At 41.9% G+C, this 25126-nt stretch overlaps 1 protein-coding gene across 2 annotated transcripts in view; it reads right to left on the bottom strand.

Annotated features, from left to right (window-relative positions):
* The window catches only part of RASA2 (RAS p21 protein activator 2), a gene marked incomplete at its 5' end in the record, with an annotated part of 40579 nt that extends 16716 nt beyond the window's left edge, over positions 1-23863 (bottom strand). For both annotated transcript variants that reach the window (XR_004647101.1, XM_034781552.1), the window contains 10 exon segments: positions 2381-2458; positions 2549-2635; positions 5008-5114; positions 7928-8051; positions 8830-8904; positions 9533-9647; positions 11891-12039; positions 12966-13122; positions 21784-21882; positions 23787-23863. Coding sequence is in view for 1 of the 2 variants with exons in the window: in XM_034781552.1 (XP_034637443.1) it covers positions 2381-2458; positions 2549-2635; positions 5008-5114; positions 7928-8051; positions 8830-8904; positions 9533-9647; positions 11891-12039; positions 12966-13122; positions 21784-21882; positions 23787-23863 (1068 nt within the window).
* Between the last annotated feature and the right edge of the window lie 1263 nt (positions 23864-25126).

Genomic DNA, 25126 nt, shown 5'->3' with positions numbered 1-25126 from the left:
AGTGAAATGGGGATAATGATCATGCTTTGAAAAACAAACAAAAACAGAAACACACCCTTGATAGAACCATTTTTCCCCCCAAATCTTTATAGTTCATTCTCAGATTTCTACCCCACGTGAATGTCAAACTTCAAAGTTGCTAGAATCTATGAATTTAAGGAAAGGCTGTTTTTTCCCCAGCAGGCTGTATCTTGACAACCCCTTGCTCAAATGACCCGACATTTGGATCACTAACTCCCACAAGGCATAGCAAATGTCAAGACAATCTGTCTAAGCAGGCAGATTTTAGAGCACTTAGAAGAGCTGTCGTTTAAACAGGAATGGCTTCCAAACCTTTGCTAGTCCAGAACTGGCGCTCCTTTACAATACTGCATGACATTACAGAGAGAATGGAAGGGAGGAGTTCTACACATCCATCAACAGTATAGCAGTCTCAGCAATTAAACAGCCAGTTCATCTCAATGAGATTCTCTGGAGAGAGAGAATACTTACTGGAGATAAGGTACAGCCTGAAACAACAGCTCTGAGGTGTGTGAACTTCCTGTCCCCCATGCTGGAGAGTTTCTGATGTGTGTCAAGCACACCTGCTCTCAGCTCCTCACCCCAGTGTCAGTAGTGTGTTCCTGGCACATGCTTTAAGCATGGCTGTTCTAAGGTCCTCACCTAGAAGGACAGGGCTTCACATATGGGGGTGGGGAGAGGGGCTCAGACACCCCCAAAAGGCAAGCACCCCCAAAACCTGAGTCAGATGAGGGGGGAGGCCACAGGCTGGGGAGATCATATGTCCATAGATGGGCAGGGGCTTTCAGATCTTGGCACACATACTGGGAGCAGGGAGGGAGAGAGGCTCAGACACCCCCATCTGTGACTCACATGGGGGCGGGGGGAGAGAAGAGACGGCAGAGAAGAGGGAGGGTCACACCCCTCTAGATGGCCTGGGGGAACACACATACTTGGGAGGGGAATGTGGGATGACAGGTGTCTCTGGCCCCTATTCTCCCTAGTCCTCTTTCCAGTGTCTCATCCCTCTCCTTCCACTCTCCTTAGTTCCCATCACCTGATTCCCCCAACCCCCTCTCCCCTTATTCCTACCTACTCTTCCATGCCTTATCACCTCCCCTCCCAGCAAGCAATTGCTTGTGTAGTTTATTCTCCTTTCAAAAAAATTTAAGCCTCTTCTGACTATTCCGCTGTATTTGGAATACATTTTTCCAAAATAAAAATAAAACAACACTTTGATAGAGGCAGATTGGAGCAATATGCCTGCTTTTTTTAAACTTCAGATTTTTACCCCAAATTGGATTCAAACTCTCAGTTCCTGGGGTAGTGCTTGGACTCAATGACCATAACGTATTCTTAGAGCCACTCATGAACCTGTGGTGTAGATATAGTTTCCCAGATAGGCTCTCTGCACATGCACAGTGTAATCTATTAGGTGCACAAATAGGTGAGTGTGCCTTACCATGCCTAACTGGAGAAGCAACCCCTTTTTTAAATAGTGTTTTCATGTGATTTTCCCCAAAGGACTGTTGGGTGCCAGGCACTTTGATCGGGGTACACTAGAGTATCTGAGGTGATGATCTGAGCCTTAGTTTGATCTCGGTCCATGAGCAAAACCCACCACTGCCAGAAATTACCATTGCTTCAAGAAAAGCGTTGTTTCCCTCCCCCTGCCCCCCGGCTTGTATCTCAGTAACCCCTTGGTCAAACAGCCCCGTATTTGGATCACTAACCATACCCTGTGTCCACATGGAGGCATACTGAATTTCAAACCAATCTGATGAAAGCTCGACTGTTCTAAGTGCTCTAACATCCATACAGAAAGTTCAGAGCTGCTCCTCATTTAACTATAGCAAAGAGGCAAAAATCTATGTATTGAGTAGATGTATTTTTATATCTATTTTTTTCAGTAATAAGACCATTCATAACAAGCCTCTGGATGAAGTAATATCAATATAATAGCTTAAGATATATACCCTATTAGACTACATCCATTCAGAGATCATCCAGAGATATTTAAGAAGCTAAGATCTTTAAGCTTAAATTCAATACAATTTTCATATATAAACATTCTATAATCTACTTATCTAAATTTTAGATATCTAAAATCTAAACATATTTTATATTGTTCAAGCCTCAGCTTAGTCATTTCCAGCCAAGATGGCGAGCTGGATTATGGCTCCAAAAATTTGCTTTGGCAGTTTTTTCACATCTATGGTTTATTAAAAACAGATTGCACATAAGAATATTTTGATTTTTTTTTTTTTTTTTTTAGAAAAGAGAATTGCAAGGAAACATCTTAAATCATAGGCATTTTATTAAGTCTGGCCTGCTCTCAAAGGCATTAAAAAGAGCCAAATATTGTTTACATAGTAGGTACCTTTTGAACAGCTTCTGTAAACTTTTCTTCTTGAAACATTTTGAAAAATTCACACATAAATGTCTCCTTGAAACTTGACTAAAAGAGAAGATATAAGCGTATAAATTGATGTCTAACAAGAAGATCTGTGAAACAAATACATCAACGTAAGAACGTTAATATACTTACAAGCTTGCTTTTGGACAAACTTCCCCAGCTCCCCAAAGTTTGGATGGTTTTTGATATAAGAGTTAATGTTCTAGAAGTTTGTGCATCCTAAAATAAATAATTTTAGGAAACAAATTGAAGAGTCCCTTTACATTTTTAGGCAACTCAATTACAAAACCTGGATTTCAAAATAGGGATTTGGCAAGACGGCTATCTTACTTGATTTGTCATACTACATTACTTTCTAGCTGGAAATAAATTCTTGTGAGAAAATTTAAACATCTTATATACAGGTTCATGTATTGCTCCCATCACTGTAGTATCTGAGTGCCTTCCAGTAGTGCATTAAACTAACAACTTGCCAGGTGTTATCCTTCATTCTAATCCTCTCCCAAAGAGAACTGTGTGTGCAAAACAACATTTTGTTTTGGTAGGATTTTTTTCTGAATGTTTCAATGTTTGTTGGTTTTTGGGATTTTTTTCTTTTCTCCCCCGAACATACTGGTGGGAAAATGGGTATTTCCCCTAGAAAATTTCAACTTTTTGTTGAAAAATTCAAAACATACATTTTTTTTTTAAATACATAAAAATTTTTCTTTGTTTGTGGTAAAAATGGAATTTTCCACAGAAAGCCAAAAAGTTTAGTTCAAACCCCAATTTTCTGTTGAAAAATGGTTTAGATAGAAAGTTTTCAACCAGCTCTAGTAAAAAGCTAACAGCTTTACAACACTGTTTGGTATTTCTGAGAAAATGGCAGGAGCAGGGCAAGGGCACACAATTGCCTGCGAATGCAGCTGCTGCCGTGCCAACCCCAAATGCAGGAGGGTAGTGGTGGTGCTGACTCAGGTTCGGTGTTGGGTCAGTTTGGAAAACTACTCAACCTTCTCAGGCTTGGGTCCAGCTAGGTCGGAGCAGACCTCTATTGTGGTAGGCCTGGGAAAAGGCCAACTCCAGGCAGATGGGAGTGGAGACAGACTATGACCAAGGATCCACCCAGGGAAGAACCAGACTGGGGAAAGGACTTCATGGAGAAAGCCCTGGGGGTCAGCAGCTCATGTAGGAGCTGAGCCTTCAGGGAGAAAGTCTAGAGGATCAACACTCTGCGAGGCAGCAGGTAGACGGGTAGCCAAGGAGGGGCAAAAGGCCATTTTGTTTCATGTTTTCTTTGGACTAGAGAATTCTACTTTACACAGCCTCCCCTCACAGGCCTATTGCTGGGACTAAGAGGGAAACAGAGGTGGCATCAATGCTGCACCGTGCCACAGTAGCCAACAAGAAATTGGGTAGGTTGTCACAACACACACACACACACACGAATATTTACATGCGATTTTTCTTAATGGCTTGTCACGTGCACACTGCTATTATTCTGTCTTCCAAATAAATATTTAACCAATTTGACTATTTACTCATTTCCAGCTTGCACATTTTAACATACGAGTCCAACTGTGGCCTTGGGAAATCTACTTTCTTTGCCCCTTTACAACTCCAAGTATTAATTCTATTGATGGGTCTTTATAAACACACAGGATTCATTTACTCTCACTTTGCCTCTCTCTGCATAATGTCTTTGGACTAATGGCTAAATTTATTTAAGTAGATTTTTCTTTTGCAAACACCAAGTGCATGGATAATATATGTACGAAATTATTAAATATCAATTAGTCTCAGGGGGAGATTTCAAAAAGTTATGTTCTCCTTTATATGTAAGCAGTAATTCAATAGCTTATTCCTATGCTTTGACATTTTCCAATGTAAAATTTAGACTAAATATTGTTGTACAAAAATTCAGATGGGTATGTTCCATATTACAATTATAATATGGTTACCAGATTACATGGATGGAATATGTACAATTTTTGCTATTATGTTGAACATCTGGCAATACAGGAGAATAAGTAAAATCCACATGAGTGCATAAATCAGAGCTACCCAATACCATCACAGAAAGCATTTCTTCCTGCAACTTCTATTTGAGAGACTGGGGAGAGGAAGGAGATTTTCAAAGGCACAAATGACATTTAGAAGCCTAACTCCATACAGGGAAAAGAGAGAGAGAGAGAGAGAGAGAGAGAGAGAGAGAGTGTGTGTGTGTGTGTGTGTGTGTGTGTGTGTGTGACGGAGGTTCATAACTGCCATTTCTGCCTTTGAAAAAAAAGTATCCCCTTAAGATTTCATCTCCACAGAGAGCAGCACCTTCCTCTAATACACCCTGAAACATATGCTCCATTAAAAGCAGCTCCATCCCATTTAAGAGCTCCCACTATAAATTATTAGCCAATGCCTCCCACAAAGCCACGGTTTCCTTTAGCCAGGTGTGAAAGGAAAAACCCAACGTAAGAGAAAATTAGTACCCTGATTTTCTTTTTGAATTGCAGAGTACAGCCAGTGAGAGAAGCTTATCTCTATACATCTTTCTATCTAAAGAGATCTGCAGATTATGAGTAAAAGTGATACAAAAAAATTTACAAAAAACTTACTGGATGATGAGGTCGTAAATGAAAAGTATGAGGTGAGACTACAGCGACAGCAAAGAAACGAAGAAACACAAAGCTGCTCACTGCAGAATACTGTACATGAGGGTCATCTGCAGAGAAAAACCATGAAATGTAACAAACTAAGCTTAACAAGGAAATAGTGAAGACAGTCAAAATAAAAACTGTAGGGAGACAGCATCAATAGGGAAGAGAACTATTTTTCTATAGAACAGAACTAATGAGGCGCATGAAATGAAAAAGTAGCAATGATGAGCAGAAAATATTCCATTATTGCCAACACCGGCTTAGTTCCACCAGGGTTAGCAACGCGGCTGCCACAGATGCTATCACATACCATATTGATTAGACCCTGCTCTGAGCATGTCTAATTTGCAGAGTTAAAAATGCTTGTGGCAACTGATGACCCATCTACACTAGGGCTAGCATAGTATACTAATATATTCAGAGTTAAGGTTAAAATTTACCATGTTTGGATTTCTTTTAAGATATGCAAATGTAGTTAAGACATCCAAACAACCTTAACCCCTCCCTGTAATATCATCATATAAACCATGAAGCCATATAATTATGATTAGCACATAAAAATTTTCTAGTCTCAGATTAGATAAAACTGATTAAGAGAGAAACTCATTTCTCACTAAGCACCATTTTTTCCTCGTCACCAGTGGGTGGTATCAAGGATGCTTGGTGCCATAGCTATTTATTTCCATACCTTAATATGTTTAGATTTAACCTTAATGCTACATTTACAAGTTTTGGGGATATTTACGATCTCTGACGTTTTTACTGTTTTATGCCTAACAGTATAGTGGGACCATGGTATTCACTGAGGGCAGCTTGGTTTCACTGACACTGGGAACGATGTGAGACAGCGGCCATTTTGAAAGTACACCTCTACCTTGATATAACGCTGTCCTTGGGAGCCAAAAAAAAAAATCTTACTGTGTTATAGGTGAAACCGCGTTATATCGAACTTGCTTTGATCCACCGGAGTGCACAGCCCTCCCCTCCCCCGGAGCACTGCTTTACCACGTTATATCGGGTCATGTTATATTGAGGTACTATCTTAAACTGAGAGCATCTGTGTCCTCAGAGACTTTGACAATAGCAGGAGAGAACAGCCATTTTGAAAGAGAGCAGTTCTCCATGGAATTCTCTGTAGAACATTTGTCAGCCTCTGCTGAATAAACAACTTTCAGTTATGAATAATGACACAAATCTCTTTGTTAGGATAAATGGTCTTCACCTGTAGCAATGCAAGAGATGTCACTGATTTTTAACTATACAGGACGTTCCAATAGCCTGTTTTATTCCAGTATTAAGGTCATTTGGACAGAAAGTGATCTGACACAGGGTATTAAATTTCTTAATGGATCCATTTTTTTTAAAAAAAGGAAAGTTAATTCACAACCAATTAACCTATTTAAATTCTCAGAAAATTCATTCTGTACTCAAAGAATAAGTATTTTAATTTTAGATAGGATATATTGAATTCTTTACATGTAAAACTATTTGAATCCCTACATTAACCGCAAAATACGCAATACTACCTTAACTATGGAACTGCATCTGGCACTAATATATGTTGGAGTAGCTGTATTTTACATAGAAGCAAAAGTAAATTTAGCTTTTTTATGGCAGTTATTTGACTATTAAAATACTTTCAGTATTGCTTCTGCATTTCTGCAGGTCCCTTGAAGTTTTTATCCACATGTTACTACTGTCTTGCAACACTCAGCTCTGCTGCTTTGGTGCATCAAGAAATCAAAGAATCAGAGAGAAAGGTAGGGCTAGAAGGGACCTTCAACAGTCATGCTGAGGCAGAACCAAGTTTACCTAGAACATCCCTGGCAGATGTTTGTCTAACCTGTTCTTTAAAACCTCCAACGAGTGATATTCCACAAACTCCCTTGGTAACCTATTCCAGTGCTTAACTATCCTTATAGTTAAAAAATGCTTTCCTAATATCTAACCAGATTAAGCCCATTACTGCTTCTCCCACCTTCAGTGGACATGGAGAACAATTGATCACCATCCCTTTATAATATCCCTTAAGATATTTGAAGACTTATCAGGTCCCTCCCCCCTCTTAAATTTTCTTTTTTCCAAAATTAACATGCCCAGTTTTTTCCTAAACCTTTTATAATTTTTGCTGCTCTTCTTTGAGCCCTCTCCAACTTGTCCACATCCTTCTAAAGCCTGGACACAATACTCCAGCTCAGGTGTCACCGATGCCATGCACAGTGGCACAATTAACTTCCACGTCTTACATATGGCACTCCTGTGAATATACACCAGAATGACATCAGCCTTTTTCACAACTACATCACATTGTTGACTCATATTCAATGTTTGATCCACTATAACCCCCAGATCCTTTTCAGCAGTACTGCTGCCTACCCAGTTAAAGCTCTTGCTGCTGTCCAATATTGTTTTATTACAATATGCCAAGCAGAGAATGTTTGGTTAACAAAATACACTACACAGTCTAGGAAAAGCAAGAGCCGTTTACAAAGCCACTAGAGAGAATAAGGGTCAATTTAAAATATTTCACTCTTGGGCCTGGTCCACACTAACCCCCCACTTCGAACTAAGATACGCAACTTCAGCTACGTGAATAATGTAGCTGAAGTCGAAGTACCTTAGTTCGAACTTACGGCGGGTCCAGATGCGGCAGGCAGGCTCCCCCGTCGATGCCACGTACTCCTCTCGCCGAGCAGGAGTACCGGCGTCGACGGCAAGCACTTCTGGGATCGATCCCAGAAGATCGATTGCTTACCGCCGGACCCGGCGGTAAGCATAGACCTACCCTTGGTAAACAGCATGTGGAGATCACAAAAGATGCTTAAATGAAAAAAAGGTGTTTGTCAATTTCTAATGAGTTTTTTTTAAACACACTTACTTGGAAATCTTTTGGCAGCCAGGTGTCTCAAAGAGTAAAACACATCACACATTAAGGTAGGGCAACTTATACTTGACTGTACAATTGTATTGAATACTTTATCGACATAGTAACGTAGATTTTCCTGAAAGGATAAAAACAGGTATATTCTTTCAGAATGTTAATGTTTCTGTTAAATACAACAGAGCACTTTTTTATTCCTACAGACAACCAACAGCATGGTATATATGACACATTGCCCATTCATAAATACAGGTAACCTCTTCAACTACGTAATTCTAGTACACAACAAGTTGTTACTGTTAAGAGGTAATTTGGTAATCCTCACTGAATTTCAGAATTATAAGGCCACTGGAAAGTGCACTGCTGGTTTTTTGCAATACAGGACAAGGATATATAATGCAAGAACACATTGAACTGCCTTTCTGCAATACAGAGGCCTGGTGCCAAGATGAATAACTTCCCAACAGTCCTCACCAGAAGAGTTATTTAATTCTTTGCTGATGCAATTGCCTTCAGCGGATGTCACCAACTGGTGTGGCTTAATCGTAACACTGGCAAGCGAAGAGTTCACTGAATGAAGCTTTAAGCAAAGTTAACAGCAGAAGCAGTCAATATATCACCTGCTGTACTAAAAAGAATTCAGATGTGAAATTTGAAAGATAGGCAATTGTTGAAATGAAGAGCAACCAATAGGGGGTCCTCTGCTAATGCCACAAACAAAAAATTACAAGACAATACACTTTAGTACTAGTAACAGTGCAGAAACAAGGTCACAAGGGAATAATACCAGTACCAGAAACAGAGCTAAAATGAAACTGATCTTTTATACAGCTGTATCAAACTTAAATACGAATTAGGAAATTCATTAGGGTGGAAACAAAAACTATTAGGACACTTACCTTGTGAACTTCTACATTATCGCCTTCTTTTAATTTGATGGGATCAATTTCACAGGGTTTAGGGGACTCGCATATCTGAAACAATACAAATTAAAGCCTTTTGGTTAATTTTTTTAAGTGACAAAAAGCACAAAGATTAACCTGTTTACTATACCAATTTTTCCAACATATTCAGATATTAAATAAATCAGCTAAAAAACAAGTCCTAGACTTGAAGGGCAAAATAGTAAATAGTGTCTCCATGTTCCAGAAGGAGGGGGCAGCATGCAAGGAGCCTACCCCAGTCTCGTGCATATATACAAGGGCCACTCACTGTGCTTTTAGGGCAAAGGACTACTCTGCCATGATGGACCTCCCTATCCCGCTGTGCCCACCAGTAGAATTACTGAACCTGGTTAGAGGGTGGTGCAACAACCATTGCTCTTATTCTGTTCTTGCTGAAATTCTGACTGCCTGGCAGAATGTCTCCAGGAGCGTCTGTGGGGTGTGAAACAATAGGCTTGGACAAGCAACTTAGCCCATAATACTTGGTATATAGATTAAAATATGCTAAAGAACCATAACCTGGCGCACATGCTACTATAATATTCAAGTACTTAGTATATTTTCTATACAAAAGAGCTGTAGGAAACTACATATTGATGGGAGATGGTGCCACAAGAGTCATCATACTACTGCAAATATCTGCAAAAAGACCCCATACCTCATCTAGGACTGGCTTTAAAGTAACTTTTAGGTAGTGCTTTCCCACTATTTTCATCATCTCATCTAGACATCGAGTAGCTAAGGTGTTTCCTCTGAAGATTGTGTTTACTTCTCTGTAAAGAAAGAGATTAAATCATTTAAATTAAAAAGGCAATACATCTAAGGAACATTAGCATTAAATAGCAGTCATCTCTAATGCTTCTACTACATAAATACATGTTTAGACAGGTGTTAGAAAACATTTAATACATTTAAATCAGAAATTGCCCACTGAGATTAAACATCTGGTTTCCGAGAACATCGAGGGACAGAAAAAGAAGCAGTAACTCCCTCCCCCCCTCCACACACACAATAAAAAACTAGTCCCATTACTGCACTCATGCAAATGATCAACATAATGAAGTTTAAAATGTACAGTTTAGGACACTCTAAAATAAAGAAAGAATTCTATGCAGCTTGTGAGAAAAATGCATTCAGAGAAAATTCCAAAACAATGGACACATAGCTAAAGAATATGCTACTAAAATATAGATTTAGTACTCTTCAGCCAATAAATATTTCACTTAGGGCTGTGCTTTGGATGTAGCTGTTGAATATAAATGCAAACTAGCTATATATTGAGTTGTAAAAGAGGTGTGTCCAGTTTGATAAATCCAACTTAATCTGTTTTAAATTACAATGATCAATTATGATAGAAAAATATGTGCACACTAAAAATGTTACGCAAGTTACATGAGAATTACACTTTTAAAAGTGTTAATGTTTTAAAATACAACCAGATTCTTAAAATATAGATAGGGCTTATTAGGATTTGATTTCAAATGATATTTGTTGGTAAACGTCAATTTCAGCTGACACACAAATTGACAAAATAAAGTATCATTGGTAGCAGCCTCCCAGCCCCTCACCAAAGCTTGTGCCCATAGGGATTGGTCAGAGAACCCTTCTGCAGCCCTTCTGTCATGGGAGTGGGTCTTTGACAATTGAGCTGCAGAGGGCTCCCTGCACAGCCACAGGGCTGGTAACACCTGAACCCTGCAGGCACAAGGTTGGGGGAAGGTTGCGGTCCTGCAGGGCAGAGCAGAGAATCCCAGCCAGGGCTGCAAGGAGGATGGGCAAGATCCATTCAGCAGCAGGGAGGCCTCCCCTGCAGCCGGAGGCTCATCCTGCCCTTCGCTCACAGCAGGAATGTGGGAGTTGCCCCTGAACACGAACTGTTCAGCAGCACCCTGCGGCCAGTGGCTCGTTATTATCCTTATAATCCTGGCCAGAGATCTCTGCTCTGCAGGACCAGGATTGCAGCCTCCCCTGCACCTTGCGCCCCAGTGTCTTGGGTCCTTTGGTCGTGCAGGGAGCCCCTTGTAGCCCTGCTGTTAGTGTGGAGAACCCCCTACAGGTCTACCATCAGTGCTGCCCTAACCCTAACCCTCTTAATTTCCAGCAACTGTAAAAAAAGTTAAAAAGATAGCCACTACAAACCATTGAAATTAGAAAAAATAATACAATTTGAATTCTGTCAAGCCTAAATATAGGCCAGATTTTCTCACCCTACACAAAACTGGAATAAGTACACTTTTCAGAGGTGACCTCTGTGGTAATGGAATCTATTCCTTTCCCAGCTCCACAGCACATAACAGCACCTCGGTGGCCACTCCTGTATTCTCTGGGGGGGCTATAGCAGTGTCTGTTGCTTTATGTCCGCTGTCCTAAAATATGGGTGCAGTGGATTGACCAATGGATATATGTAACTGCATACCAATAGGCCCTATTGTTGGTGCTCCCTGTGTCAGACCCATGCCACCAAAAGTGGGGGGTTTAAATTTCCATGGTGCAGTTTTCAAGATGCGTAGAAGAGCGTGAACTCCACATGCACGTGATCGCTACACTTATTCAACAAAGCAGTACCCGTGTTGCTTTTCAGCTCATACAGAAGTAAGATTTGGGCATAAATCTTTGAAAACAGAATCTGAATTGCAGACTAATGACCTATAAAATATACAGAAAATGGCCAAACTGATGTTTAGAAACAAAAAACAAAACAAAACCCATTTGCTGTTGGACACTGTTCTAGTATGTCATGTTTAGTTATATAACAGCTAAAAGAAAAAACAAACAGCCAAACCAGCCCATCTAAAACAGGGCTCTATGGGAATTCCGATCCTCAGCTAGAGCAGTATTATCAAGTGATGTTACAATGAAATATTCAATGGCAAGTGATTACATGTAGTCAGAGTTAACTTAAACTAATGAAGAAATGAATAGTGACCATTTATCAAAAATTGGTCATAAAAGGATATAGAACTCTAAAAATAAAACACCCCATGTTATCATGAAGTTATGGAAAGATGAAACATACTGAGTGTCTTTCAAGTCTAGTTCGGCCACTGCAGTAACAAATGGTACTATCTTTTGATGGTGCAGCAATAGTCTTACAAGAGGCAAAACAGCATCATATTTATCTCGACACACTTCACCCAGAATGTAGGCAGCAGAAGCAGAGACTGGCTGTAACAAAAATAAAGGTGAAACCAAGATGAAAACAGTTTAACATACTACTTATACAGTCTGAACACAACCTGGAAAAGATTAGATTTCAACAAGACTGCAGATACCACCAGTTTTGTAAGAAAACTTAGCACGAGGCCAATTACAAGTCTACAAAATAATCTTATTGAAAATAGATACTATCTGCTCAGAGTGGCTTAAGTACCTTCAAATACTTTGACACCCACTATTAAAAATTCTACATTTATTCATTAGAATATTTCTAAAGGGTTAGATTGCGGCTTTGCCACAAGCCCTGAATAAATGGCAGCATATGGTTGCATTGCTCAAGGGTCATATCCAGGTACTTTCTTTTTTTAGCCCTCATCGCAGTAGCATCTGAGCATTTCACAATCATTAATGGATTTTATCCTCACAACACCTCTATAAGGCAGAGAAGTGCTATTCCCATTTTACAGATAGAGAACGGAGGCACAAGTTAGATTAAGTGATTTGCCCAGGATCACAAAGGAAATCTGTGGCTGAGCAACAAATTGAACCCAGGTCCTCGAATCCCAATCCAGTGCCTTATAAATTAGACCATCTGTCCTAGCGTACTCAGAGTCCAAATCAGGTCTCTGTTTTCCCCCCTTGCTCCAGGGAGAAAGTAACTACTGAAAGCCTTGTAGCTGTTACAGATTACTTTGCCCTCTTCCAGCTTCGTTGTACTGGCCAGGGCTAAGGGTAGGGACAGGTTGGGAGTCAAGGTGCTGCCCACCCAGGAGGAGCAGGAACAGTGGCTTCACGGGCTGCTTACACAGTCATGGTACAGGTAGACTACGGAGGAGAAGAGTCATGCCTCCTTACTCCCATAAAGCAGCATGTGCAGAAGGTCATAACCTGGCCCTAGATCTGTTGCCTGTTTCTTCTATAACAAAAAGAAGTACCTGAACATCTGGTGATTTTAGCAGCAAATTTCTTAAAGAAGCATAGTACTCAGATGGAAGTACATAGTCTTCAGTATAACAAACATTTAGTCTAAGTGATCCCAGATCATCAGTTTTAGAGGGTTTGTTTCCATTTTCTCTTGGTTGTAGTAAGTACCTGAAAACAACAAAACAATTGTAAAATACTATGTTAAAAGTTACTGTTTAAGGAACTAGATTAAGATCGCAGTATGGTAAAATGACAAAGAAATTTTCTAGTGTATATTAACTCACCAGTCTGAATCTGGCCCTGCTGTCAATGGTTTTAACAAAGTTAAGATAAAAAGACTTCAGAACTAGATATGGGTGATTAAAGGAATTTTTTTAAAAAAATCTTTAACTGAAGATACGAGCATTCAGTAGATCATCAGGACATAATGTAAGGCTTACATTTTCTCAGGTCTTTTCTGCAGGTGAGAGTTGTGTGGAGTAATAGTATTTGTGGGGCTAGGTGGAGAGAACAGGGATTGTTACAAATGCTGATACTGGTTTATTCAGCATTTCAAAAAACTGAATTCTCATTTTAAATCTAGGTTACATTTATTCTAATTACCCATTAATACTGCTACAAGATGAGTAGCATTCATCTGCAGAAATTACGGATGGTCTAGAACGAAACAAAAATAGAGCAAAAAGTGAAAGCTGTGAAGAAAAATATTCAGTAGAGAATACAGTACCCAAGCAAAAACTAGGATAAATTTTATTTTGAAAGTACACAATAGCAGCTATCGAAAAATCATGTTATAATTATATTGTATATAAATTCAAAAATTGCAAGCTGGAAAAGCAAAAACAAAAGGAGAATCTGAAAATCTGGAAAACACAGGATTTTATTCCCAGTCTCAAAATCCCAGAATTGCATTTTATTAGACAATCCCAGGGTCCTAGTTTTTGATTATGATTCTAATGTTGCTTTTCCCTATTATCACTGTATAATTATTATATGATTCTTTCTTGGCTTTTGTCTGTAATTTAATTCTACGCCAACAGGTGGTGCAGTTGTGCAAGTGACATTTTGATAAAGTAATTTCTTTATCGTGTCAAATAGTACAACTTTAATATCAAAACACCACACACCAAGATTATACTGATTTTCAAACATCTTGTACAGTACACAATTGTATTTTAATGTTAATGTTATTTTAATGTTAGATACACCACACTTGAAGGTGTCATGCCAATGTATAGAGTGACTGATTCAGCCTCCATTGCAAATCAGGATTCTGAAAAATACTCATTTCCCCAGTACTCAGTTTTGGAGGCACTCCCTTATCTGTTCTGTCTGCTCTAGGCTGGCAGCTTTCTGGAAAGCCCCCCAAAAAAGTTTTCTGCTGTTCTCCAAAAGGACAGGCAACATTTCTATAAATTAATAAAGGTCAGTTAGCTATTTTTATAGGGTTTAAACTCTGTTAATCAAAAATTTTTACTAATCCAGCATCATTCTAGTTTTGGGGATTTAAATTACACATGTTGCAACTTTGGCAGGTTCCAGTGTGGTTGGTGGGTAAATTGTCTGATGTAACTCAGCAGGCTGCCTGGGCATCGATCCCAGGCACACCCATATGTGTTGAGGGGTTTCCCTCTGTCTCATGCAGCTGGTGGCTCCCGCTATCTTATCTCTCCTACCTCCAATGTGAAGGAGGGAGTAATTGGGACTCCCACTTCCACTCAAGGTTCCTTGTCAGGCCTGAAGGTGTATAGGGTTCCTTCAGGTTTCTAGACCCCTAGGCCATTGGTGCCAGATGAGCTTCACAATGAACACCACTGTCAGGTATTACCCCCAATTGGGTAACAGTTTACAATAATATTGAAACATCTGCATTTAACCATACTACAATGTATGTGTTTCGTTGTTTTCATGCCCACATTAGTGAATTTGTGCTTTTGTTTCTTTGATGCATAAAGGAGGCCTAAAAAATATTTGGGGGGGGGGGGGGGGGGAGAAGGGATGGATTTCCCCTCCCCCCCCATTTTCTCTTTAACATTAAAATTCAAGACTCATCTACCCTGTTAACAGAACTAATGGTGTGACATGGGAGCTACCAAGCAAGGGTATGTCTACACTAGGAAAAGTGGTTGTTAGTTAACACGTAGCTAAGACTGGAGAGACTAGACAATCACTCATCTCAGGTCTGTATAGTATTAACTATATAGATGGGTAATGACTATAAATTCCCCCAAGATGGAAAGGTACTCTAATTTGCTTTAGCCTAATTATATAATCTTCAAAATAAAAATGTATAATACAGATTCTGTATTAGCAAATTATCTATTCATGGCTATTTGTTTTTCCCCCAATTCTTTTCTCCTCTCCGCATCCATATTTTATTTATTTAAAATTATATAATTATATATATGTGTGTGTGTGCGCGCGCATGCATGCGCACACACAGAGAAATGTCAGATTATAAATTGCAATTATTAGAAAGCAATGGCTTTTAAATTTCCCATCCTTCATTTCCCCCTGCAGATGTGTAGTTTTATAGGAAAAAAATAAAGATTTGCACACACACACACACACACACGTAAGCTATTAATCAGTGGAGCACCTGGAAGAAAATATTTAAAATTTAGCACCTGGCATATATGCTATATTACTGTATCTCAAAAGAACTACAGTAAGATTGTTTTTCTTGCTATTTGAACCATGACTATGAATTCTAACATATACTATAAAAAACTGCTACTAACCTTTCTGTAAGCATTCTTAGAGGTGTTGCACGTGTCCATTCCAATATAGGTGTTTGTGAGCCCCGAGCACAATTGCCAGAATTTTCCCCCCCCAGTGGCATCTGTCAGGTCAGCTCCAGTGCCCTCTGGTGCCACGTGCAGCACCGGTATAGAGGACCCTGCGCCTCCTCAGTTTCTTCTTACCGAGCGACTCTGATAAGAAGAGAAGGAGGGCGGGTTTTGGAATGGACATGTGCAACACGTCTTTAAGAACAAAACAGTTACAGAAAGGTTAGTACCTGTTTTTTCTTCTTCGAGTGCTTGTACAAGTCCATTACAAAGTAGGTGACTCAAGTAGTAGCATAGGAGGTGGGCTCAGAATTCAAGAACAAGCAAGACTATGCAGTTCAAGTTAGCATTATCTCCGGTCTGCTAGGTGATGGCATAATTCCTTGAGAACGTGTGCACCAAAGATCATGGTTGCTGTCCTGAATAGGGATTTATGCTAGGAAAGTGGCCAAGGAGGCCTGTGATCTTGTGGAATGAGTGGTCAGGTAATCTGGAAGTGGAATGCCAGACAGCTCTTAACATGCACAAATGATGATGTAATCCAGGACGAGATTCTCTGGGCAGAGATGGGAAGGCCTTTCATCTTTTCTGCTATTGCTATGAACAGCTGGGTTGATCTGCAAACCATCTTGGTTCTTTGTATATAGAATGCCAGGGCATGTCTAACATCCAAGGAGTTTAGACGTTGCTCCTCCCTACTCGCACGCAGCTTTGGGAGGAACACAGGTAGGAAGATTGTTTGACTGCAGTAGAATTGCAAAACCACTTTCAGGAGGAATGCCAGGTGCGGATGCAGCTGCACCTTATTCTTAAAGACAATTGTATAAGGGGGCTCCGATGTGAGGACATGGATTTCCGAAACCCTTCTGACCAAGGTGATGGACACTAAGAAGGCCACATTACAGGAGAGGTGAACCAACAAGCACATTGTCAGCAGCTCAAACGGGGGGCCTGTAAGAGCTTTGATAAGACAAGGTTTAGGTTCCAGGGAGGAATAGGCTCTCTTACCTGGGGGTATAACCTCTCCAGGCCTTTAAGAAAACAGATATCCATCTTGGGTGAAAAGACAGACTGGCTGTCGACCGGGGATGGAAGGCCAATATCACTGCTAGGAGGATGTTGACTGAAGAAATAACCAGACCTTGTTGCTTCAGGTGCAAAAGGTACTCCAATATGAGTTGCAATGAGGGCTGTGTGAGTGGAACTCTGCATTGGGAGGATCATATAGAGAATCACTTCCTTTTTGCAGGGTTTTCTACCGCCTAACAGAACTCAGACTTGCTCCGAGCAAGCTTACTCCTCAGGATTCAGCCATGAAGTTTCCAAGCTGTCACATGAAGAGAACTGAGGTTTGAGTGGAGCAGCCAACCGTGGTCTCAGGAGATCAGGTCCGTGTGTAGCAGAAGCAGGTGCGGGGTCTCCACCAAGAGGCCTAACAGGGTGGTGAACCATGCCAGGGCTATGAGAATGGCCTTTGCCTGGTCCCGCTTGATCTTCATCAGAATCTTGTGCATCATCGGGATAGGGGAAAAGGTGTAATACCAGTGATCTATCCATGACAGCAGGAAGGCATCCATAAGAGACCCTGGGCTGTGGCCTTGCAGGGAACAGAACTGGTGGCATTTCCTGTTGTCATGGGTAGCAAACAGGCCTATAACGGAGTCCCCCACTGTTGGAAAATGCCCCTTGTCATGTCCAGCCAAAGGAACCATTCACGGTGAGAGAAGAAAGATCTGCTGAGGTGATCCACCAGCTGGTTCTATGCTCCCTGTAGGTACGATGCCTACGAGATGGATGGAATGTGTTATGCAGAACTCCCATAGCTGGATTGCTTTCTGGCATGGGGGCCGGGGGGAGAACGTGGGAGGGGAAGAGCAAGCGCCCCCCTGCCTGTTGATGTAAGACATGGCAGCTGTGTTGTCCATAAGAACCAAAATGACTTTGTTCGTAATGTAGGGCAGGAAAGCTTGGAAAACTGGGGACAACAGGCCTTGAGTCCCAACAGTCTGAAGTAATGTGGGTCTCCAAGCAATGAAGAAGTGGGACAGGCAGTTTAAAAAACAGAGGGGTAACTGGATCCTATACTGTGGGGACTGAGATGTCAACCATGAGCATCTTGTCAAAAAGAGTGTTTTGAGCTCCCTGAGTGTCTGGGGACAGCCCACATCGGCCCTACTGTGGAAGCCAGTGGAGGAGCTCTATGCCTGAACTCCCTGTTCTTCATCCTCTGCTGGTCATAAGAACATAAGAAGAGCCATACTGGGCCAGACCAAAGGTCCATCTAGCCCAGTATCCGGTCTTCTGACAGTGGCCAATGCCAGGTGCTCCAGAGGGAATGAACAGAACAGGTAATAATCAAGTGATCCATCTTGTCGCCCATTCCCAGCTTCTGACAAACAGAAGCTAGGGATACAATCCCTGCCCATCCTGGCTAATAGCTATTGATGGATCTATCCTCCATGAATGATCTAGTTCTTTTTTAAACCCGGTTATAGTCTTGGCCTTCACAACATCCTCTGGCAAGGAGTTCCACAGATTGACTTTGCATTGTGTGGAAAAAAAAAATACTGTTTTGTTTTAAAACAGCTGCCTATTAATTTCATTTAGTGGTCCCTAGTTCTTGTGTTGTGAGGAGTAAATAACACTTCTTTATTTACTTTCTCCACACCAGTCATGATATTATAGACCTCTATCACATCCCCCCTTAGTCTCTTTTCCAAGCTGAAAAGTTCCAGTCTTATTAAAAAGGACCTGTCTGGAGGCTGGACAAAGTAGTGGCCAGTCTGTTGGGGCCTATAAAGCTTCCTAGATGCCGCTTGAGTTTACAGCCTCAGGGATCTCAAGGTCGCCTTAGATTCCTTAAGCCCATGGAGCCTAGCATCAGTTTGCACCAAAAAGAGGGAGGACCCTTCCAAGGGGAAGATCTTGAAGGGTCTGTTGTACCTCCTGGGGAAAGCCAGATGATGGCAACCATGAGCTTCTGCCACATGATCACTGCTGTGACCATAGATCTGGCCACAGAAATGGCTGGATCCAGGACTGCTTATAAGGTGGCCTTCGCCATCGTTTTCTCTTCCTCGATCAGCAAGGAGAACTCCTGTCTGGTATCCTCAGGGAGGAAGTCCTTAAATTTTTGCATAGCCTCACACATATTGAAGTCCTCGTGACCCAGCAGTGCCTGCTGGTTTGCTTTGTGAAGCTCTAATCCTTGCAGCCAAACAGGTCTAACTTTTTTTTTGGGTCCTTTGCCTTAGACCAGTGGTCCCCAATGCGGCGCCCACCGGGGCATCTATGTGTGCCCATGTACTAGCCAGCGGACAAGCATCTGCCGAAATGCTGCCGACGCCTATTGATGTTGCCGCTTCTTGGCTGCATTTCGGTGGATGTTTGTCTGCTGGCCACGGTGGCTTGTTGTCTGGCGCCCACCAGATGAAGAAGGTTGGGGACCACTGCCTTAGACATTGTACCAATTGTCCCTGTCGCGCTCTCTCATTGGCAGCTGCTACCACCAAGGATCCTGGGAGAGGATGCAAGTACAGAAACTTGTAACCTCTGGCTGGTATGAAGTGCTTCTACTCCATATGCTTTGCGTGGGAGGGAGGGAGGGAAGCAGGGGTCTGCCACACCACCATAACTGGGTTCATGATAGCCTTGTTAAGTGGTAGAGCCACCACCAAAGGACCCACTGCCGATAGAATGTCCAATAGGCTGAGTTGCCTCCTTGATCACCCCTGTCTGTATGCCTAGATTTGAGGACACTTGCTTTAATAAGTCTTGGTAGACCTTCTGATCATCTTGCAGAGTGGACACGCCCGCCCCATCTGGGGAAGAAGAAGATAGGAACAGCTGAGGGGCCTCCACCTCGTCCTCCATATTGACCAAGACCTGCAGGGCTTCTTCTTGAGGCTTGGTACCAGAGTCTGGATCCCGGGGGGGGGGGGGGGGGGGAGAGGGGGCTGTCTGCTCTGCGGCCACTGAGTAGGAGCACCTCAAGAGTGCACCCTGAACTTTGGGGAACCCCCAAAGATTCCCAAAGGGCCACTGCAAGAGTGCTGGCCCCCACGGACCCAATGGCCAAGCGCTTGGGGCTCATGGTGGAGTAGGAATGTCCCAGGGAGTAATGTGGGCAGCTGCAATGGCAGGAACAGTAGGATCCCACTTTTGACTCCGATGAAGAGTCCTGGCATGGCGACCAGGGTGGGGTGAACCCCTTGGTGCCAGTGCCATGGTGAAGCCTGTGATGAGGCTACTGTGTGGGGTTTTCCTGCTAGAGGGCAGTCCTGGTACCAGATGGTGGCTGGTTCTCTGGCACTCAACGGTACTGGTAGTACAGAGTCCTGTATGGCTGGGGATGCAGGAACCAGCAATGAAAGTACATTCCTGGCTGCCACAAATGCCTCCAGAGTTGACAATACTCTGAACTGATTGGTATGCGGTCTGCCTGAGGGCAATGCTACCTATGCAGGAGTCAGTAGAGCCTATGTAGGTATTGGAACTGCTGGTATTGGCTGTTGTGGTGCGTGGAAGAGTGACCCGACGTGGATCTCACTCTATTCCAGTCCCCATTCCTGCTTGACTTTGGCACTGGGGATTGACACTTTTCCGGCTGCTTCTTATGTTTCTTCTTGGTCATCGGGGGTGGGGACTCATGACCAGTGGGAGGAGCGCTCCACAGCAAACTGAAGTATTTGGTGTGGAGTTTGAGTGTGGTTCTGAAGTGGCTTTCAAAGCTGCCTCCACGAGAAAGACTTTCAATTTCACTTCCCGGTCCTTTTTGGTGTGAGGTTTGAAGTCCTTGCAGATCTGGCAGTGGTCCTTTCTATGAGACATCCCCAAGAACTTGAGACAGCTTGAGTACAGGTTGCTCAGTGGCATCAACTTGCTGCAGGAACCATAGGGCTTGAAGCTAGGTGACTGAGGCATGCCTCAGCACTGGGGAGTGGATGAATCTCACTAAGCGCAAAGGAGTCCAACAACTTAATAAAATAAATAATAATAATAATAATAAAAAAACCCTATTGCTACTATAACAAACTATACACACCAGAAAGAAGAAAAATAGCAGAAAAAACTACTGGAAAGTTAGCCCCAGGCAATGAGAGTAGTTCCAGAAGTTGTAAAGGGCGGTAAGAAGGAACTGTGCTTGGGGTGTGCACACACCTACATTGGAATGGACATGAGCAAGCACTTGAACAACATACTTTCTGCATTAAGGAAATCAATGTAGGACGGGGTGGGCTAACTATGGCCCGCAGGCCAAATCCGGCCAACCAGCCATTTTAATCTGGCCCTTGAGCTCCCGCTGGGGAGTGGAGTCTGGGGCTTGCCCTGCTCTGGCGCTCCAGCTGGGGAGCAGGGTCGGGGGCTACACCATGTGGATCCCAGAAGCAGCGGCATGGCCCCCTTCTGGCTCCTGTAAGGGAAACCAGGGTGTTCTGTTCTGCACGCTGCCCCCGCCCCAAGCGCCACCCCTGCAGCTCCCATTGGCCAGGAACTGCAGCCAATGGGAGCTGCAGGGACAGTGCCTGAGGACAGTGCAGCATGCAGAGCTGTCTGGCCGCGCCTCCTCGTAGGAGCTGGAAAAGGGACCTGCTGCTGCTCCTGGGAGCTGCTTGAGGTAAGCGCTGCCCAGAGCCTGCACCCCTGAGCCTCTCCTCACACCCCAACCCCCTGATCCCCCTCCCACCCTCCAAACCCCTCAATCCCAGCCCAGAGCACCCTCCTGCACCCCAAACCTCTCATCCCCAGCCCCGCCCCAGAGCCTGCACCCCCAGTTGGAGCCCTCATTCCCCCCCACCTCACCTCACTCCCCTGCCCCAGCCCAGAGCCCCCTCCTGCACCCTGAACTCTTCATTTCTGGCCCCACCCTAGAGCCCGCACCCCCAACCAGAGCTCTCACCCCCTCCCTCACCTCAATCCCAATTCTGTGAGCATTCATGGCCCGCCATACAATTTCTATTCCCAGATGTGGCCCTCGGGCCACAATGTTTGCCCACCCTGGATGTAGGATCAAGTTTTCTTTTGGTCCCTTATTTCTCACCATGCTTGGAAGGAATCATTTCCTAACACTTTCACTGGAACCTTAATTTCTCCTAGGAAGACATCTTGCACCAGGTTTCCATTGTTCCATAGATCAATCCTGAAAGTCAAAACATTCTTTTTAATCTTCTTGCAAATTATAAGGATAAAAACCACCAGCAGATTTCAGATCATCAACAACCATCTTGCATCACTAATTCAGCATGCATGCAGACAGGAAATATTAGAATTGTCATACCAATCTAGTAAAATCAAGAGGCACTCGAATGGCTTATTAAACCCACAAAAGGCAGTCATGGAAACAAATTTAGACAGTGAAAGTTAGAAATCACAGACTTTACATCAGTAAAACATAGTGATACTGGTTGATGCGTTTTCTATTTTGAACAAAAATATAAAATGAAATTACTGCATTTCATTTTCAGGTGTTTGCAGTGAACTTTTACCATGTACTTATATCCCTATTTTACTGCTGCAAGTAAAACTTGGACAGACTGCCATACCACACTGACACATGCGCTTGTTTTTTCAGACAATGGCTTGAATGTTCAAAACCTAAAGAGCTATCACTCCAAAGACATGCACCTGGCTTGGATTCTATTACTTCTTACCTCTGACATTTCTTTTAGACAGCAGATATGTTAAGAACAAAAAAAAAATTAATACTAGAGTTGTTGGGGCATAATTGCTTTTCTATATACATTTTCATCTATAATCCTACACACTGTACAAATTGATGGGTCACATACGCAAGAACAGACTTAGAAATGAGTGAGAAGTTAGTGCTTTAATGAGAATTAAAATTTACACTAAATTCTTTTTTTTGTGTGCCAGCTATGAAATCATCACTAACGCTCAAGTTGTGCCCTCAATTCCTCTCTGAGGTCGGGCATGTACGTGTGCATGTGCAAAGCTTATGAGGCTAAATGAGGTGCTCTGAAACACTGCTTGTGCAGTACAAAGGCAGGCAAACTATTTTAAAGTATGCAGGAGTGGAAAGGGGAAATACGCTGTAAGGCTCTTCTTATATCTGCTAGGGGAAGGTATTATGTGTTCCACCAAACATGCTGCCAGATACTAGCAGACACGTAGGAGAGGCTAGTTCCTGTCCAGGCCCCCAACACAACTTACTATACCCTTGGAGCCCTGTAGTGCCACTGGGTGGACTAGATGCCTCACTTTTCTTGAATTGTTGATGCTAGGGTCAGCATTCTGATTGATTTCTGCAAGAGCATGTTGAGAGTGAGGGGCTCTTTGTACCGCTTACAACCCAGTGCAGGGCATTCTGAGTTTAGCTCCAAATGTATATACACTACAGAAAATCCATTGTTCTATGAAGTAATCGGGGACTGAGGAGAGATCAAAAAATTAATAAAATTGGACATCTCAAAACTACAGTATGTACAGTGTACTAGTTGCAGTATGGCACATCACATTGCTTTCTTTTTGTCCTTCAAAAAACCCCTGCGATTTTCAATGCGTTGAAGGCATCAGAACGTGCGAAGATATCCACTTGTTCTCTACTGACATCACTTTTGTTATGTAATTCCCTCACCCCCATCATGAAAAATGGTTTGTAACTGGCGGTACATAAGATTGGCATTCCTAAAATGGAGGTTCTGCTGTACTAAGTAAAGAATTTAGGTTCAGAAAAAAAAGGATTTTGTTTTCATTGACATTAAACAAATATTGTACACTTGCCAGGGAATAAATATTAAGGAAAAAACAACTTTCCATAAACTAAGCTATCTGAAATTTGAATAAACATTTTAATTACATTAATAATTTTCTCAGATACTCACAATAGTTTACAATTTCACTTTTAGAAAAAAAAACAAGTTTACTCTGAGGATTTTATTTCTGAAATTGGATGAATCTTCTTTGTAAACTTGAACACTAGTTTTTTTGCAGTCACATTATATCCAAATAAAGAAATGTTATGGCATAAAGGTTTTAATGCACTTTATAGAAACTGATATTAAATATATAATCTCAAGAACATACCTGACTTCCAGCTTCTCTATGTCCTCCTCTTCTACCTGAAACTGGGACTTTTTGGTATAACTACTGGACCTGGTTACCTGTAAGTATAATTCCTCAATGATTTTTTTCCTTCAACCTGGTTTTTAAATTACAAATCTTCCATATCTACTGTAAAATCTTTGCTTCTTTAGTATTATATTAGTCCTGAAAACAAATTTCTGAAAGTTCTAAGATATTAATTATGCATCATAAACTGATATACACTGAGGAGATAACAAAAATCCAACTGTTCCCTCCCCCACATCACACAATTGTAACTGCATATTTTAGAATCTCTTTTCACTTCCAGATTAATTTTGTGCTCAATTTATTGCATTCCCAGATAGGATACTGTGTAGTTTACATGAGTCTAAGCCATAAAATTATGTAATTGCTTTGTAACCATTTTGTTCCAACATCTTAATTCACAGAAAAATTTAATCTGGGATTTCATAAGGTAGAACACGAGAGCCAAAACAAAAACTATAGGCCTGATTCTGCAAGCACTCCAATCATCCATTTCTTATTGAAATCAATGGGAGTTTCAAAAGCAGAGTTCTCACAGGATCAGAACCTATATGCATAGCATTAAATTACATATTACTGTCACAGTATTGATTTTAAAAAGTTCAATACTTTCATATAGCTTGATAACTTGAAAATAAGGGATATATATTTTACTGGCTATTTTATTTTTCACAATATAAAAGGAAAAGCAGAACACAAAATGGAAAACAAAGGTAGTGGAACCATCTTAAAGGACCAAATTTTGGCCCCCTCCACCAAAGCTAAAGTAAACCATGCTTGGCATGAGAGTTCTGCAGTGGTCAGAGGAGGAATATCCACCAGTTTCCATGCTTTAGCTCACCCCAAAACTGTGAGAGTGCAGAGGAAGTCATAACAGATTCCTGCTCCCAAGCATGGTATTTACCAGCTCTGTTGCCTTCAGGGCCTTCCAGACTTGTGCGTAGTTAGTGTCAGGATTTGTCCTACAGTAACTCATTTTGTTTACAGAAAAGCACCATTCTACCTAAAGACTCGCTAGAGCCAGAATTCTATTTTGCACATTGCAATGCATTAAAGCAATGTGCAGTTTCAGTCTGTTTCACCAAGGACTGCATAAAATAACCCACACAACACCAGTGATGCACCTCAATACAGATATTCCAAGCCCAGGACTCTCTAACAGAATGCCAAGAAGTATATTGATCTTCTGACGAAGACAAAGGAGATGAGGCTAGGTACAAAACTTAACGTCATTTGTTTTTGGAGACAGGATTTGATCCCAAGGCTTAAGCAGCAAAAAGTTAAAGCATTCACTT

This window comes from Trachemys scripta, chromosome 9, assembly GCF_013100865.1.
Source record: "Trachemys scripta elegans isolate TJP31775 chromosome 9, CAS_Tse_1.0, whole genome shotgun sequence".
Classification (NCBI taxonomy): domain Eukaryota; kingdom Metazoa; phylum Chordata; order Testudines; family Emydidae; genus Trachemys; species Trachemys scripta.
The sequence above is the reverse complement of the archived record's forward strand: the minus strand, read 5'-3'. Positions and strand labels throughout refer to the sequence as shown.